Here is a 14,251-nt window from a genome sequence, read left to right on the forward strand (position 1 = left end):
CACCTTAGGTGTATGTGGCTGGCGCCTTAGCCGCTTGAGCCACAGGCGCCGAGCCAACCTCAAAGTCTTGAGAGATTCTCTTGCCTCAGCCTCCCAAGTAGCTGGGACTACAGGCGCCCACCACAATGCCTGGCCATTTTTTGGGTGTAGTGGTCATTATTGTTTGGCAGGCCCAGGCTGGATTTGAACCTGCCAGCTCTGGTGTATGTGGCTGGCACCCTAGCTGCTTGAGCTACAGGAGCAGAGCCAGAATTGTAGGGATTTCATAAGACCAGAGTGGAGGATGGGCTTGTGAGATAGTGAGCTCCCTGTTACTGCAAGTGTGTGAGCAAAGGGTAGATAAACATCTCCAGGAATCCTGTTCACAGAAGCCCTGGATGGGTCCTGGGTCAGCTGCTAAACATGGCTGAGATTGTTTCTGGGACTCTGTGATACTATTAAGTACAGAGCCCTGAGAGGCCCACATAGGGTCTCCTCACCCTTACCTCAGCTCTCCCTATACCTGAGGCCTTTCTGAAACTCCTCTCCACTTCTGAGCAGTTTCCCATTCGATCAGGAGATGTAGAGACTGGTTAAGTCAAGTCCTCTTCTCATTCGCCTGTCCTGACCCTGCCCTGACCCTGCCCATCGACAGAACTTGGAGCCATTTCTGAGGATTCAAGAATAGAAGGGACTGGGTTGGTAGGTGAGTGTAGGGCAGTTTCACCCTGTAGTTAATGTGAAAAGGACCTGGCTTGGAATTCAAAAGGATTCCTGAGTGGGAGCTGGAATGTGAACCTCTGCTGAGATTCAACCCAACACACTCTCCCTGCAGCCCACCTGAGAGAACTGGGCTCCATCAGGCCAGACTGAGAGCAGGAAATGGGGGACACAGGACTGGCATCCAGCCCCAGCTCAAGCCACTGATTAACTTTATGGCCTAAGGCAAGTCACTTCACTTCACCACGTTCCTCCTCCTCTGTACTGTGGGGATAACATCCTGCCTGCCCAGTGAGGCCTGAAAGATAAATGGTCTGCCTGGCCCTATGGAAAGCCCACTGTGTTCATACCCTTGGAAAGTGCTATTATTACATAGGGGTGGGCTTAGGGCAGGCCACTGCTGGTCTGACCTGAAATGTCACTCCCAGACAGGAAGCTGCATCCTGTCCTTTCCTGAGGGCAGCCCAAGTTTGGGGAGGACCTGTTTCTAAAGAGAACCAAGCCCTCAGCAAACATTCACTGATGCTGGTGATGAAAACTGATTCCATCTGTGCACCACACCCTGATGGCAGGGCAGGCTCAGACACAGGGGCAGCAGTTGCCCTCCCAGGCATCACTCCCACCCACCCCTTCCTGCCAGGAAAACTGACCACTCCTGCCCCACCTTCCCCATGAGAGGAAAATTCCTGCGGTAGACCTCATGGGTCAGAGGCAGTGGCCAGGGGAGGGGACAGGGAAGGTTGGGGGCTACCCTGGCTGGAAGCCAACTCCTGGAACACATCTCTTAGACTCACTCCCCCAAGTACTATAAATGTGCTCACTGGGACAATTATGGCTTGCTCTAGGGGGACCCCTGGGGTTCAGACAAGGATGTTGCAGTCTAAAGAATAACTGGCTTCGTGAACTGGTCAGCAATGGCACAGCAATAAGCCTGAGGTTGGGGGGAATGAGCTGTTGTGACTTGTTGGATTTTTCCCCAGTAACAGTGAGTTGTTACCACAATGTGAGAGTCTTATCGCTTTCCAAAGTGGTGTCCTGTTTATTGTCCTTTTGGCCATCTCTCCCACCAGCTAACTAAGCCTATTTGGGGTAATAGAAAGTGGACAAGTCAGGACCAGACCTTAGGTCTCTTGACTCAAACCGGCCTCTGGCTACCCCATGACAGTTTTTCCATTAGTAAGAAGGAGACTGCACAGATGCCTAAGGCACAAGCATGGCCAGGGGCCCCTAGGCCTGGTCCTGGCATGAATATACTCACCCCCATCTCAGCAGAGAGACGCTCTCCTCTAACTGTGGAGTCCACAAAGAGTAGCAGGTAAGGCAGAATTGAGCTGCCTGGGTAGGCTGCAGAGAGGATATAATAGCATTTCTCTACCACAGTGTGGAAAAAAGTACAATGAATCCAGCCGATAGATCTTCTGATCCAGAGATCAAAGGATGTGGAAGGGAGGAGGATTTGGTGCCTGATCCAGGACTACGGAACTGCCCCCTTGAACCCTGCAGGCCCTGTTTGGAGAGCTTCTCCCTCAACCTTTTGTGGCTGATCCACACTGCCCATTTCACTGAGAAAGTAACACTCAAGGTCAGGGGGTCTGGAAGCTGGTAAATCTAATCCCAGGAAATGGGGCCCGGACAAAAGGAGGGGGAGGGACCAAGGGGGGTGAGCTCTGGCCTGTCTACTTGGTGAGGAGGACAGTCTGCTTGCTCCATAGGACAGGAGCTAGAGCACAATGACCAGAAACAGACTCTTCCCTAAGTCTTAGACAAAGCCCACTGTCATTCCTTACCTAGGCCCTGAGTGGCTTATCACAGAGGCTGGATTTCCTTAGATTAACTGCATAGGTGGTTGAGTCAGAAATAGTCTTGGAGGAATGTAGGCCATCATGAGGAAGAAGAAAGAGGCAGCCTCAGGACGGAGAGAGGGAGCTCCTGCCACAGAACTACACAGAGGTGGGTGCCCAGGCACAGCCCTGTCAGACCCTGGGCTTCTAAAGCAGATGCTCTAATTTGATAGCTATGTCAGGGCCCCACCTTTGCAGCAGGGGAGTCCCACAGTCCTTCCTTGGGGATAGTTCTCTGGGAAAGATACATTTTGTAAGTCAGATTATCTAGTTACACATTATGTTGTTTTTTCCTTTTGCTATAATCCTGGGCTTTTAGGAAAGTCCTCTTTAAAGGTTTGGCCTTGATTCAACAGTGCTGGGGGCAGCTAAGGAGCCAGGGCCTGCTTTTGGGCCCAGGTGTTAAAGGAGAGCAGTGGCCCCTGGGGCGTGCCCAGAGGGTGGAGAATCAGTGCAGTGTTCCAAAGGAGAAAATGCTTGGCTAGTGGCCCCCACCCCATGTTCCCGGCCTATTGCTAACCTCAGAGGGTCAAGGTTCTATCCCATTAAGGCAGTGCTCCTCATAGGTCTTCCTTTTGCATCTAGGATTCCAGCCATCCTGTCACTTTGCTTCAACAGAGCATCCATCCCTGGCCACTTTAAGTTCTGGGGCAGGTCTTCTTGGAAGCGAGAAGGAAACGATCATTGGCAAAAACCACATGGCTGGTCTGAAGGCAGTATCTCACTTGATTGTTCAGTCAGTTACAGACTGAACTCCTCGTTCTTCTCTTTTCCCCCTTCTTAGACTGCACTTAACTAGTCTTAAAAAGCAAAACAAAACAAACCCCCCAAAACCCACAAGCACCCCAAATTTCCCAGGAGAAGCCCCTACCTCTACTGGGGCTGCTTTACACCCAATCCAGAGGCATAGCAGAAAAGATTTCATAAAATAATTATCATTCACTGAGCCAGAATTTAAAAATAATTATATTAATAATAAATATGTTAAATTACATTTAAAACAATAAATAGAAAAATAAACTGATAAATAAAATCAACAGGTACAAAATGTTTCAAAATTCCAAACAAAAAAAAACACAGACATCCAATAGACGAGACAAATGGACAGGACAGAGGATGCTAAATGCAATCCTGGGAACCCTTCACAGTTTACGTCATGGCTCCCTCTTCGCCTGGTCACCCTCTTCTCTCCTCAGCTCAGAGACCAGGAGACTCAGTGACTGATATCTTTGGGGATGCCAACCAGGGTAAGGAAGCATCTGGTCCCACCTCAATGCCTTCTGCAAAGCAACCCTGAACCCTGGGGAGGGTGGGTTCAGAGGACAGGAGTGTGAGGCAGAGGCTAGACACGGTGGGGTAGAGGGTGGTGAGGACCAGGATATCCCTACAGAGGCAGGTCAGTGCTGTTGTGCCGGGTTTTCCTGGCAGTGCCATCATCTCGGGGCAGAGCCCTCTGCAGGTTAGACATGGCCACGGTCTTTTTGAGGTCAATCACGGCGTAGGAGTCTGAGCTGCGGGCAGGGTGGGTGGTGGGCGCTTGGGGGCCCGAGGGGTTCTGGGGCCCCTTGGGTCGGTCTCCACCCCAGCCCTTTAGCTCCACCTGGATGTAGTTGAGCTGCCTTGGGGGCTCGGGGCCCGGCCGGCGGAAATCAAAGTTGAAGACCCTAGGGGAGCCCCGGCGGCGGGTCAGTGGCACAGGGAAGCTGCCATGGCTGCGGACAGAGGCCCGGGTGCTGGTAGGCTTCTGCAGTGGGGTCTCGTCTTCCTCACCATCAGGGAAGCCATTGGAGGAGGGTGTGAGCCCATCCCTTGAGTCCCCATCATCCCCGGCCTCCCCTCCCAGCTGCTGGGCATGACTTTCCCACACAGGGGGCAGAGGGGGAAGGTTCTCATAGTGCAGCAGGGCAGCCCGGCGCTGAGCAAGGCCATTCCAGCCTGGCTCCTCTGGGCTCAGTCTCCAGCTGGCCCCTCGCCGCAACCCCCCGCTGACGTTCTCATATGTGCACTTGGGCTGGGCTGGGCACTCGGAAGGGCTCTCATTGTTATTGTTGTGGTGGGCAGGGTCATGCAGGCTGGGACAGAAGCCCTGGCACTTCATCATGTGCCGCCGAGCAGGGGTTGGGCCCAACACGAACTTCACCTGGCCTGGTTGCAAGAACACCTGTGGGTCCCGTTGGTCGGGGACCTGGGCCTGAGGGGGAAAGGGTGCCTGCCCCTCAGGCAGTGGCTGCAGGCAGTGCCGGCTCCTGCGGTGGTCATCCTCACTGGCCGGTGTGTTGACATAGGTGTGGGACTGCAGGGAAAGAGTCCAAGTGAAGCAGGAGGGTCCCAGGGCAGGGAGAAGGAGAGAGCAGAAGGGACAGATTGAGAGAAACACAGGGAAAAGGGCTGGAGTTTCTTCTTCTCCGCCCTCCAACCTTGCTGGGAAGCTGCCTCCCTTTCTGGAGACAGGAAGGGACCCTATCCATTTACTTCTCCTTCTCATGTTCCTTAATGGGAGAAGGCAGCCTCCTTATCCCCCATCACCACCCGGACAAACAGGGCAGGGGCTGGCCTGCTGTATGCTCACCTGCTCATCAGGGGCAATAAGGGCGTGGGTGGACTCTTCCCCAAGCGAGGGGTGTCGTAGGCTGCTTGTGGAGAGCCGCCGGGAGGCTGAGAATTGTGGGCCCTCTCCAGGGCAGCCATTGGAGAAGCTGGAGACAGTGTAGCCTAGAGCTGGGCACAGGCGAGACAAGGCCAGGTGAGGGTACTTAAGCCACCTGACAACTACCTGCAGCTATGTGTGTGGTGTCCTAGGACTGTCCAATGAAGGGGAGATGTTCTGCAGGTCCCCCATGGTGGTAAGTGCCACTGAGATAGCAGCCCCCATTATTCCTCTTTCTTTTACAGTCTGCTTTTCAGACTGTATCCTTCCCCTCAAAACTCAGTGTGCCTCCCACCTCCCCACTTACAGCCTTACCTGAAACACCTAAAACATGCCTTGTCACCGCTGGGCCATCCCTTTGCCTCATTCTAGCTCTGACAGTGAGCTTCAGGGAAGCTCATCAAAAACAGGGACTGTGTTTCTATTTCTTCTGTCCCCACAGGCCAACCCAGGGAGGGCAGCACACTGAGCAGGTGCCTAACCTGGACTCAGTGACTAAACAAGTAGAAGCTGCAGGAACCTTTCCAGAATATGGTCATGGCCAGAGATGCCTGCATCAGCAGCCAGGAAAGGTGAAGAGATATGACCCACTAGACACAGGAAGGAGGCAAAAAAGCTCCAGACTACGGTTTCTATGGAAACCCAGTGTCTTCTTGTCTGCTCCTAGACCATCAGTTGAGACAAGGCCCAGGATTCGACAGCCTGCACTTGAGTCACTTGATTGGCCCAGCCCAGGACTTATGCATGTTCAAGAATGGTTCTGATTGTGGACAACTGTCATGGAAGGCTGAGTGAGCGAGCACACCCTTATCTACTCCACCTCGTCCCGTGACTCATGCTTCCCGGGTCTGTGTTTGTGGGTGTGCATGCACATGGGCACGTTGGGATCCTGAAGATGGGGTCTCCTCACCGTTGGGTGGCTGGGAGGCCCGAGGGAAGTCAAGCTCAGCAGGGTGGCTATTGCGGGTGATGATGACTGGCTCTTCCATCACATTGATGCTGTTGCACTGCATCAGATCCTGAAGGAGGTTGAAGATTTCCTCAGCTCGGGAGCACTTGAATGCAAATATTCCTGGAGGAGAGAAAAAAATGAGACTTCTCTGACCCTGGACTCATCCGGAAGGACCAGAGGTGCTTGAAAGGCACATGGAGTGTGGGAAATGTCCCTGAACTCCAGCCCCAGGCCTGCAAGAGCAGAAGAGCCTCCCCTCATCCTGGGCATTCTTTCCAGAATCATTTCTCTAAAATCTAAGCACTGGAGGAGCTGGGCCCACAGTCCCCTGCCTCCACGCACACACAATCCATTACCATGGTTTTTTTTTCTTTTTTAATAAGAAATGGAGTCTGGCTCTATCACCCAGGCTGGAGTGCAATGGAGTATTCAGCTCACTGCAACCTCGAACTTCTGGATTCAAACAATCCTCCCACCTCAGCTTCCTGAGTAGCTGGAACTAACGGTGCACACCATCACTCCTGGCTAATTTTTTATTTCATTACAGATGAGTCTCACTATGTTACCCAGACTGGTCTCAAACAATCCTCTGCCTCAGCCTTCTGAGTCGCTGGGATTATAATTGTGAGTCATCACACTTTGTACCATTATCTTAAGAGTAAATACTTCAGCTATTAGTATTCCTCTGAGGTGAAACCATTTCATGAATGTATTCAGGGGTAAGGAAAAGAGACTAAAAACCAAAGTAGAAAAGGATAGTATCAGATGAGCGAACATTCCACCTCATATGTTGCCTCCATCTTCTTCCACCTACCACCTCCTGCTCCCCAGGAAAAGAAGGTCCACTGGGGCACCAGTCCTCAGTTCTATGCCCACTAGCCTCTAAGCTCTCTGAAAGGAGGGTCTGCCCTGTTTACTGGAGATTTAGCCCAGTGCCTGGCCAGAGAGGGAATGTCTACTGTGTATTGGTCCCTGACCTTACAGAGCTTAAATTCTGGTGCAGAAAGAAAGAAAAGATGGGCAGACTAGTTAAAGATAAATACGGCAAGACAATCATGGGGCTCCTCAATGCAGCCAGCATTACAGCCCTTCAAACTCCAGTTGTAATTCAAAGTCTTGGGCACAGGAGAACTGGGCTAAGCACCTGTGATTCAGGGGATCTAGAGATGCTCTCAGGGTATTATGCCTGGGGACTCTGCACCCTCCTCTGCAACAGTGGGACCTGGGACTTGGGGGAATCTACTTGGGGTGTGCATGAGCATACATCCACAACTAAGATAAATACAATTAGGCTAGGAAATGGGACAACTGTGGCTTATAAGAATGGGACGGGAAGGATATAGAGAAGAAAAAGAAGTATTCTCACAAGATACGTTAAGGGTTAGAAAAGACCAGGAAAGCCCGGAGTTTTAGGACCCTGTGTTGGGGCCTAGGGCAGCCCCTCCAGGATCCCAAGCATAGATCAAACATGACCAGGAGCAAGGAAGCCTCTTCCTGCCCTCTCTCTACTCACCCTTATGAGCTCCAAGGATACGTAAGCTACATGGAGGGGAAGGCTCCTCCAGCAAACACAACCTCAGAGATTCACTGTTGTGTTGGCAGCCTCGTCATTCCACCTCTGCACAGTCATAATCCCAAACTGCATTTAACATAATCACATGCAGGATTCCTTTTGCAGAGTTTATGTCTGGATCCTAAAAGATAAACCCAGACCACGCCACTCCTTCAAAGAGCCATGGCTGGCTCTAGCCTTGACCTCAAGTAATAACCCACCACCTGCTCTGACTGTGGTTTGGCATGGGATGGGGGTGAGAAAGGGGGGATGGGGGTGAGAAAGGGAGCATGGGGAGGGAGAATGGGGAGCTGGGGAGCTAGGGAGCTAGGGGAGGGAGAATACATCACACTCCATTGCCCACAGGGGATGGAGGTCAATGATTAACCTCTTGAAGGTTAAAATGTACTTAGGGACCCAAGAGGCCTGCCTCTCTAAATCTCTCCTTCCCAAGCCACTCAGCCCCACAGTATACAGAGTCTCCTACCTGACCTTTCTTTCATTACTCATGGGTCCAAGGTACATCATTTGGGGCCTATTTAGAGGGCAACAGGGCTCCTTGAAACTGGAGTAACAGAGGGAGGGGGAGAATCATGGGCTGTGCAACAAGTGTTCCCACAAAGGGACTGGACTAGAGCTGCAATGACTGAAGAGGAAAAGCACGGACTGGGAATCCACTTAGTTCTGTGACAACATGTCAAGGCCAACAACAACCTGCCCTTGGCCAAGACCCTTCACTTCTCTGGAAAGCACCTGCCACATCTTAGGGCTGGGTCACATGTTAAGGCCCATTCTTGAATTCCACAACAAATTTCCCCATAGTTCCCTAAAGTGCACCGTCCAGCCCCAGTGCCTGTCCCATGTGCATAAGCCCTTATCCCAGAGTAGGGTAGGCCTAGTACTCACCCTGGCCTGTCTGACACCGGCGGCCACTCTCAAAGGAGAAGAGGTTGGAGTCGTAGCCATAGCGCCGCAGGCAGAGGTAGGGCCAGCGGACAGCCTCCCGTCCATGTAGATGCAGCACCAGCTCATTTTGGGTCAGCTCCATCACCCCAGAGCCCAGCTCCACCCCCTCATCATCCACATTTGTAACCTGCAAGGCAGCACAGAAGAGTTAATGAGTGAGTCCAACAAATGTTTGCATGAGTCCTTGAGCCACTGGGAAGTCCGATGTAGGGCTACCGCTGGGGTACCAAGGGTGTCACATGATGCTACCAGATTCTCCTGAGTGACATGTGATTACTAGGGAATACATGGAGCAATGCTATGGACCCACAGCAGTCCTCTGAGCAAACCTTTCCTCTCCAGACCTCAGATTTGTCATTTGGAAAGTGAAAGAAACGGTGGTTTACTTCCAAGGTCACATCTTTAGATGACCTCAGGCAGCCGTGGCTTAGTATTCAAGGACCAGATGTTAATGGGGAAGAGGTTCAATTATAAGACCCTAGGAAAGTTAAGCGCAGGGCCAAACAAGTATATACTACCTCTACCACCTCCCCCACTGGAGGACTTGCTAAGGGCTCCCTCTTTTGGTGGGCAGGAGAAACATGCATCTTGACACCCCCACCCCCAACCAGTGGGAGCAATTGCCCTTTGAGGGAGGTGGTATAAGGGGCACACATAGGTCCACTGGCCCTGTCCTTGGCTTACCAAGAGCAAACAGCAAACACTGGTAGGAGTGTTGACCACGTGCTAAGCACTATTTTAAATACATACACCTTTCTTTCTCTCTTTTCTCTCTCTCTTCAGAGTCTCGTTCTATTGCCCAGGCTAGAGTGCCATAGCATCACAGATCACAGCAACCTCAAGCTCTTGGACTCAAGCAATCTTCATGCCTCAGCCTCCCAGGTATCTGGGACTATAGACACCTACCACAACGCCTAGCTCATTTTTCTATTTTTAGTAGAGACAGGGTCTCTCTTGCTCAGTCTGGTCTTGAACTCCTGAGCTCAAGTGATCCTCCTGCCTCAGCTTCTCAGAGTGCTAGGATTACATATCTGAGCCACAACAGGCCACATAATTAACACATATTTATTCACAAATACAGACCTATTTTTCTCTCCAAAAAAGGTATACATAAAATTATTAAACTATACTGACAGGAGTAAATGCTCTAAAGCACCATTACAGTATTTCTTCATTCTTGGAAGTATTAAGAGCTGCAAAAATGGCAATGGCCTGGGGCTCTTTTCCTCAGGCTGCCACAGAGGGCTCGAGCTAGAGAAGCTTAATCAGCCCACAAACTCGACCTGTCATTTTGCTTTCTACAGAGAGGCTGAGGCAACTCCCAATACATGAGGCCTGAGCTCAAGAGGCCATTTAGGGAACATGGGAGAGGAAGGGGCTTTGAGTACCTTGAACTTGGTGGGGTGGTTGTCTGGGATACTGTCTTTGTTCAGGCAGCTGCAGCAGCTCCCCATGGTGTCAGAGCAGCCAGCTCACCCTAGGGAAAAACATAACGGATAAGCAGGTTACCAAGTCAGTTCCAAAAGCTGTCCTCTGGAGAACTTGGGCAAAAGCACCTCATTGTGATCACCTACTCCATCCAAGAAACTCAATGACACAGACCCTCCCTCAAGGAACTCACATGCTCAATCCAGGGCCAGACCCACATTGGATAAACATTAATTCAAGTTACAGTGTGTTAAGGATTAATGCTGATGGGCAGAGGGGTAGAGAGAGCTTTTCAGAGGTAGTATTTCACGTAGACCTTAATAAGCATATAGGATCCTGACCTATGCAATGGCAGAGAAGGGAGACCCAGCCAGAAAGAAAGCAAGACTACAGAAGCGCAGAAGTGAGCAGCAACAGATGGAGTTAGGTGCTAGGCCAACACCTTCATTTGGATTCAGCAAAGAAACTGTTGCTTAGGAGTCCCAGATACTTTGACCTATACCCTTCTCTCTTCTTCCCTACCCATTCTCACCCACATTCAGAAGACTGGACATTTGAAACAGAGAACAATTTTTATAACCTCAATTGGGTATTTTTTCATTAAAGAAAAAGTGCTGGGATTGTTCCCCTCGAAAGAGACTAGAGGCCTTACTATTTGGCCTTTCCCCTCCAGGATTCTAGTGCTTGGTTTATGTGATACAATAATCAGGCCTGTGTCTAGGATGAAGGGGATACCACTAAGGCTTGAATGACTTAAGGGAACAAGAAACGCATGGACCAGTCCCAACCATGAGTTTTAACAGGTTGCAGCTCACTATAAGAAATGAGTCTGTAGGATTAGCTATCCTTCTGGAACTCCTGCTGAATGTGTAAACAATCCAATGAACTGCACCCAAATTGGGAAACTCCAAAAAACTGACTCCTGCACACAGGTCTTACCTCACCCAGGCCATTGGGGAGCTGACCATGGGAGGGGCATGAGGAAGGATTCCCACTTTATTCTCCCTATCCTTGATGGAGTGTCATGGCAAACAGTCTGCAGAGAAGTCTCCTGGATCCCACTGGGATACACCTGGGGCTCACCTAGCATAGGAGACAGAGATCACTGATTAATGGAAATCTATTCTCACCCCCAACTGTTAATGAAATTGACCTGCTGTCAGTCCATCCTACCTGGTTATCTGTTTCAGGCCCTAAAGAGACAAAAACACCAATGAAGAAAGAGACATCAAGAACAAAGGGACCACAAATCCCAAGCCCCATAAGCCCTGAGGGGGACAGATTAGTGTCACTAAGTTTGAAGTCTGAGATAGCCCAAGACCCTGTCTATTACCTTTAGTAATGAGTCCTAAGTCCTGTTACAATAAATACCAAAAACACCACCTTACCTTTGCAAAGAACTTTAACTGAACAGCCCTCTCTCAAAAGGATACTATGATATAGCGGAAAGAACACTGGTTGAGGATTTAGGAAAACAATATTCTAGTCAGTTTTATTTCTGCTTATGTATCAGGGAGAATGTCAAGTCAATCCCCTACCACCCCTTCCAACTCTCACCCAAAGGTCTTAGTTTTTATTGGAACCATATGTAATCTATGGAGCTTCCAGATTAAGTAACTTCTAGAGGTAGGTATGCAAAACAAACATCACTAAAATGGACATATTCCTCTTCCAGGACATTCAATTTCACATTTGGAAGCTTGATAGGCTTTCTGTTCCCCAAGTTCTCAGAGGCCTAATTTTAAACATAAATGTTAACAATAAGCCAAAATTTCTGGGCATCCTAGCCCAAGGTAGACAAGTCAATAAGCCAGGATTCTGGAGATTCTTGAAATCCCACTCTCCTGTGCTGGAAAACCAGTCTTTCCCAGGGCCCTTTGTACCCTGCTTCCTTGGACAACTTCCAGGTAAAAGGACCTCAAGCCCTTCCTCTGGTTTATTCTCTGGCAGGAAGAAGCAGGCTGAAGGAGGTGTGCACAGACTAAAGGCAGGTCACTGCAAAGAAAATACTGGGGCTTGAGCCAGCAATGGGTGGTTGGGGGATGGTGTGGTGGAATGGATGTAGAACCAAGAACTACAGGGTGCAAGATGGGGGAGGTGTTGCACTTTTCCTATCACCATCTCTTCAAGATACCAGGACATATCAGATAGCTTGTTGAGGGGGCATTACATTGGGCGGGTTAGGGAGGAGGCTCTGCTTTAGGGTAAGTGTGGATTGAGACAGAAGTTAGAGGGGGTTATGGGAACTGAAAATGTATGAGAAGGCTTAGGGCAACACGGGCTAGAATTTTGGATTTGGGCATTTTGAACAGTGCAACGAGAGAACAGGGAAACGATCTGAGAAATTTCAAGGCAGTGGAAGCATTTGTGGGCATCCAGTAGAGAATGATGGGTCTGTGGACGAATTAGGTGATTTGTAGAGTGAGTGAGGGGCTCGCTCTGAGGGCTGCAAAAGATGCGAAGGTATGCCCAGGATGGAGGTGGGAGAGGGTGGGGTTTGGGGAGTTAGAGGCAGATTTAGATATCAGGACTGTCAGGGGAAATTTCTAGACACCCATAAGGAATCAAGAGGTAGGGGTGCGCGTAGTCCCTGGATTCCCGCCCCCAGCCCCGGGGTTCCACCGCCCGCCCGCCCGGGGCTTCCTAGGAAGGAGCGGAGACTGCGGCGCGGCGCGACGCGGCCTCGGTGGAGCCACATCGTCCCCGCCCCGCCGCACCCCGACTCACATCGCCCCGCAGCCCGGGCGGCGCCGGGCCCCGCTCCCGGGTCCCGCTGCAGCAGCCGCCGCCCGCCCGGAGCTAAGGCCTCCCTGTCCCGCCCCACGGGCCGCGGGGTCGAAGGTCACCAGCAGCACCAACGAGACGCTGCGGGCGGGCGGACCCGAACGGGACGACCGGCGCGCAAGCCTAGAAGGTCCCTTTGGAGGACTTTGCAGTTGGGAGCAGGGAGCATGCGCAGACGCCAGAGGGCGCTCCCGGCCAGCGGTCTGGCGGGAGCTGGGCGAAGCTAGGGGCGGGTGCAAGGGACAGGGGCGGGGCGCATAGGCGGGACTGAGAAAACTAGGGACAAGGCGTACCCTGGGGAGCCGAAAGGTGATGGAAAGTAGGGAGAAATACGAATGATACAGGAGAGGGTTGAAGGAACAGAAGGGAGAAGGGCAATACGAGGGAACCCGGGAGAGGGCTGAGGAGTAGGTAAGGAGGCAGGGAGACCACCGGAGGACACGGGAGAGGAAATTGGGGGAAAACCCAGGGAGGGGCGGGGCTAGGAACCAGAGGGAGGGTCTGGGGACCCCGGAATGCGGAGGGAAGGGTCTGTGGGCTCGGCAATGCGTTTCCATTCTGCCATTGGTTGAGAATCTGGCGTAAGCGCGGCTCCTTGTGTCCCCTGGATGCTTGTGGGGGAGCAGTCCTAGCTAAAAGCCGATGTCCTTTCCACCCTGAGATCTCACAGACGCTTTCCTTTAGAATGCAGCTCCAGGCCTCTCCCGGAGCCACCTTTCTCCTTCAGCCCGGGAGAGGCAAGCGGGGCTGCTGGGGGCGTGGGAGAGGAAGGGCCGCCCTATTAGGATGGCCAAAGGCTGGCGCTGAGGATTAGATCCGGTCCGGTCGGTCCAGAACCGCCCAAACTCCAGCGCGCAGCCAAGGCGAGAGCCCAGAAGACTCCCTTCCTTTCCCTTAAACTCCCAACAATCAGACGGGGAACACCAGCGGACTCGGGAACCACACGGTGTCCCCGCCCCAGAGGTGGGTCCCCACCACGTCCTAGATCAGGACCTAGAAAACTTGGGGGATCTGTCGAGAGGGCACTTCGCGGGACCGGGCACTCCTTTTCCTTCTCCCTCCTACTGTCCCGGGGAAATTACCCATCCCTCCACTACCTCCTAGGCCCTCTCTGGCTCTTCCTTTCAGAGTAGAGGTGGGTTGGGGAGATCTAGCTCCTGAGCCCAGTTGCACCTAGATGGAGGTCCCTTATCTTGAGGAGGGAATGAGAGGGGAATTATGGAAGTAATCTGACTTGTTAGTAAGGTGGATTCCAGTGCTCGGTGGAGATGGGAGTTTGGCCACCCTGGGAAGGGTAGAAGGTTGGGGAGAAGAGGGCTGATTTCTGAGTGTTGTTTCTGAGAAATTATTTCTGTGTTTGTGCAAACTAGACCTAACCTGGA

At 51.7% G+C, this 14,251-nt stretch overlaps 1 protein-coding gene across 1 annotated transcript; it reads right to left on the reverse strand.

Moving 5' to 3' along the window:
* Nucleotides 1-3,488: 3,488 nt before the first annotated feature.
* Nucleotides 3,489-12,776, reverse strand: FRS3 (fibroblast growth factor receptor substrate 3). Its single transcript, XM_012804891.1, has 6 exons — nucleotides 11,025-12,776; nucleotides 10,046-10,134; nucleotides 8,598-8,784; nucleotides 6,098-6,259; nucleotides 5,110-5,258; nucleotides 3,489-4,833 (listed from the first exon to the last, which is right to left on the reverse strand). Exons 2-6 carry the CDS (start codon nucleotides 10,109-10,111, stop codon nucleotides 3,925-3,927), a joined length of 1,473 nt encoding a protein of 490 aa, XP_012660345.1. The 5' UTR covers nucleotides 10,112-10,134; nucleotides 11,025-12,776; the 3' UTR covers nucleotides 3,489-3,924.
* Nucleotides 12,777-14,251: the final 1,475 nt, after the last annotated feature.

The sequence above is a fragment of the Otolemur garnettii genome, unplaced genomic scaffold, assembly GCF_000181295.1.
Source record: "Otolemur garnettii isolate 467f Iridium unplaced genomic scaffold, OtoGar3 scaffold00031, whole genome shotgun sequence".
NCBI lineage: Eukaryota > Metazoa > Chordata > Mammalia > Primates > Galagidae > Otolemur > Otolemur garnettii.

What these genes read in the sequence shown, in the direction of transcription:
- FRS3 (XM_012804891.1), bottom strand. Translation starts at nt 10,111, where the DNA reads ATGGGGAGCTGCTGCAGCTGCCTGAACAAAGACAGTATCCCAGACAAC. An exon ending in CCGGTGTCAGACAGGCCAGG is followed by an intron (nt 6,260 to 8,597) that starts GTGAGTACTAGG and finishes TCTCTCCTCCAG; the next exon opens with GAATATTTGCATTCAAGTGC. An exon ending in GGCCTCCCAGCCACCCAACG is followed by an intron (nt 5,259 to 6,097) that starts GTGAGGAGACCC and finishes GCCTGTGCCCAG; the next exon opens with CTCTAGGCTACACTGTCTCC.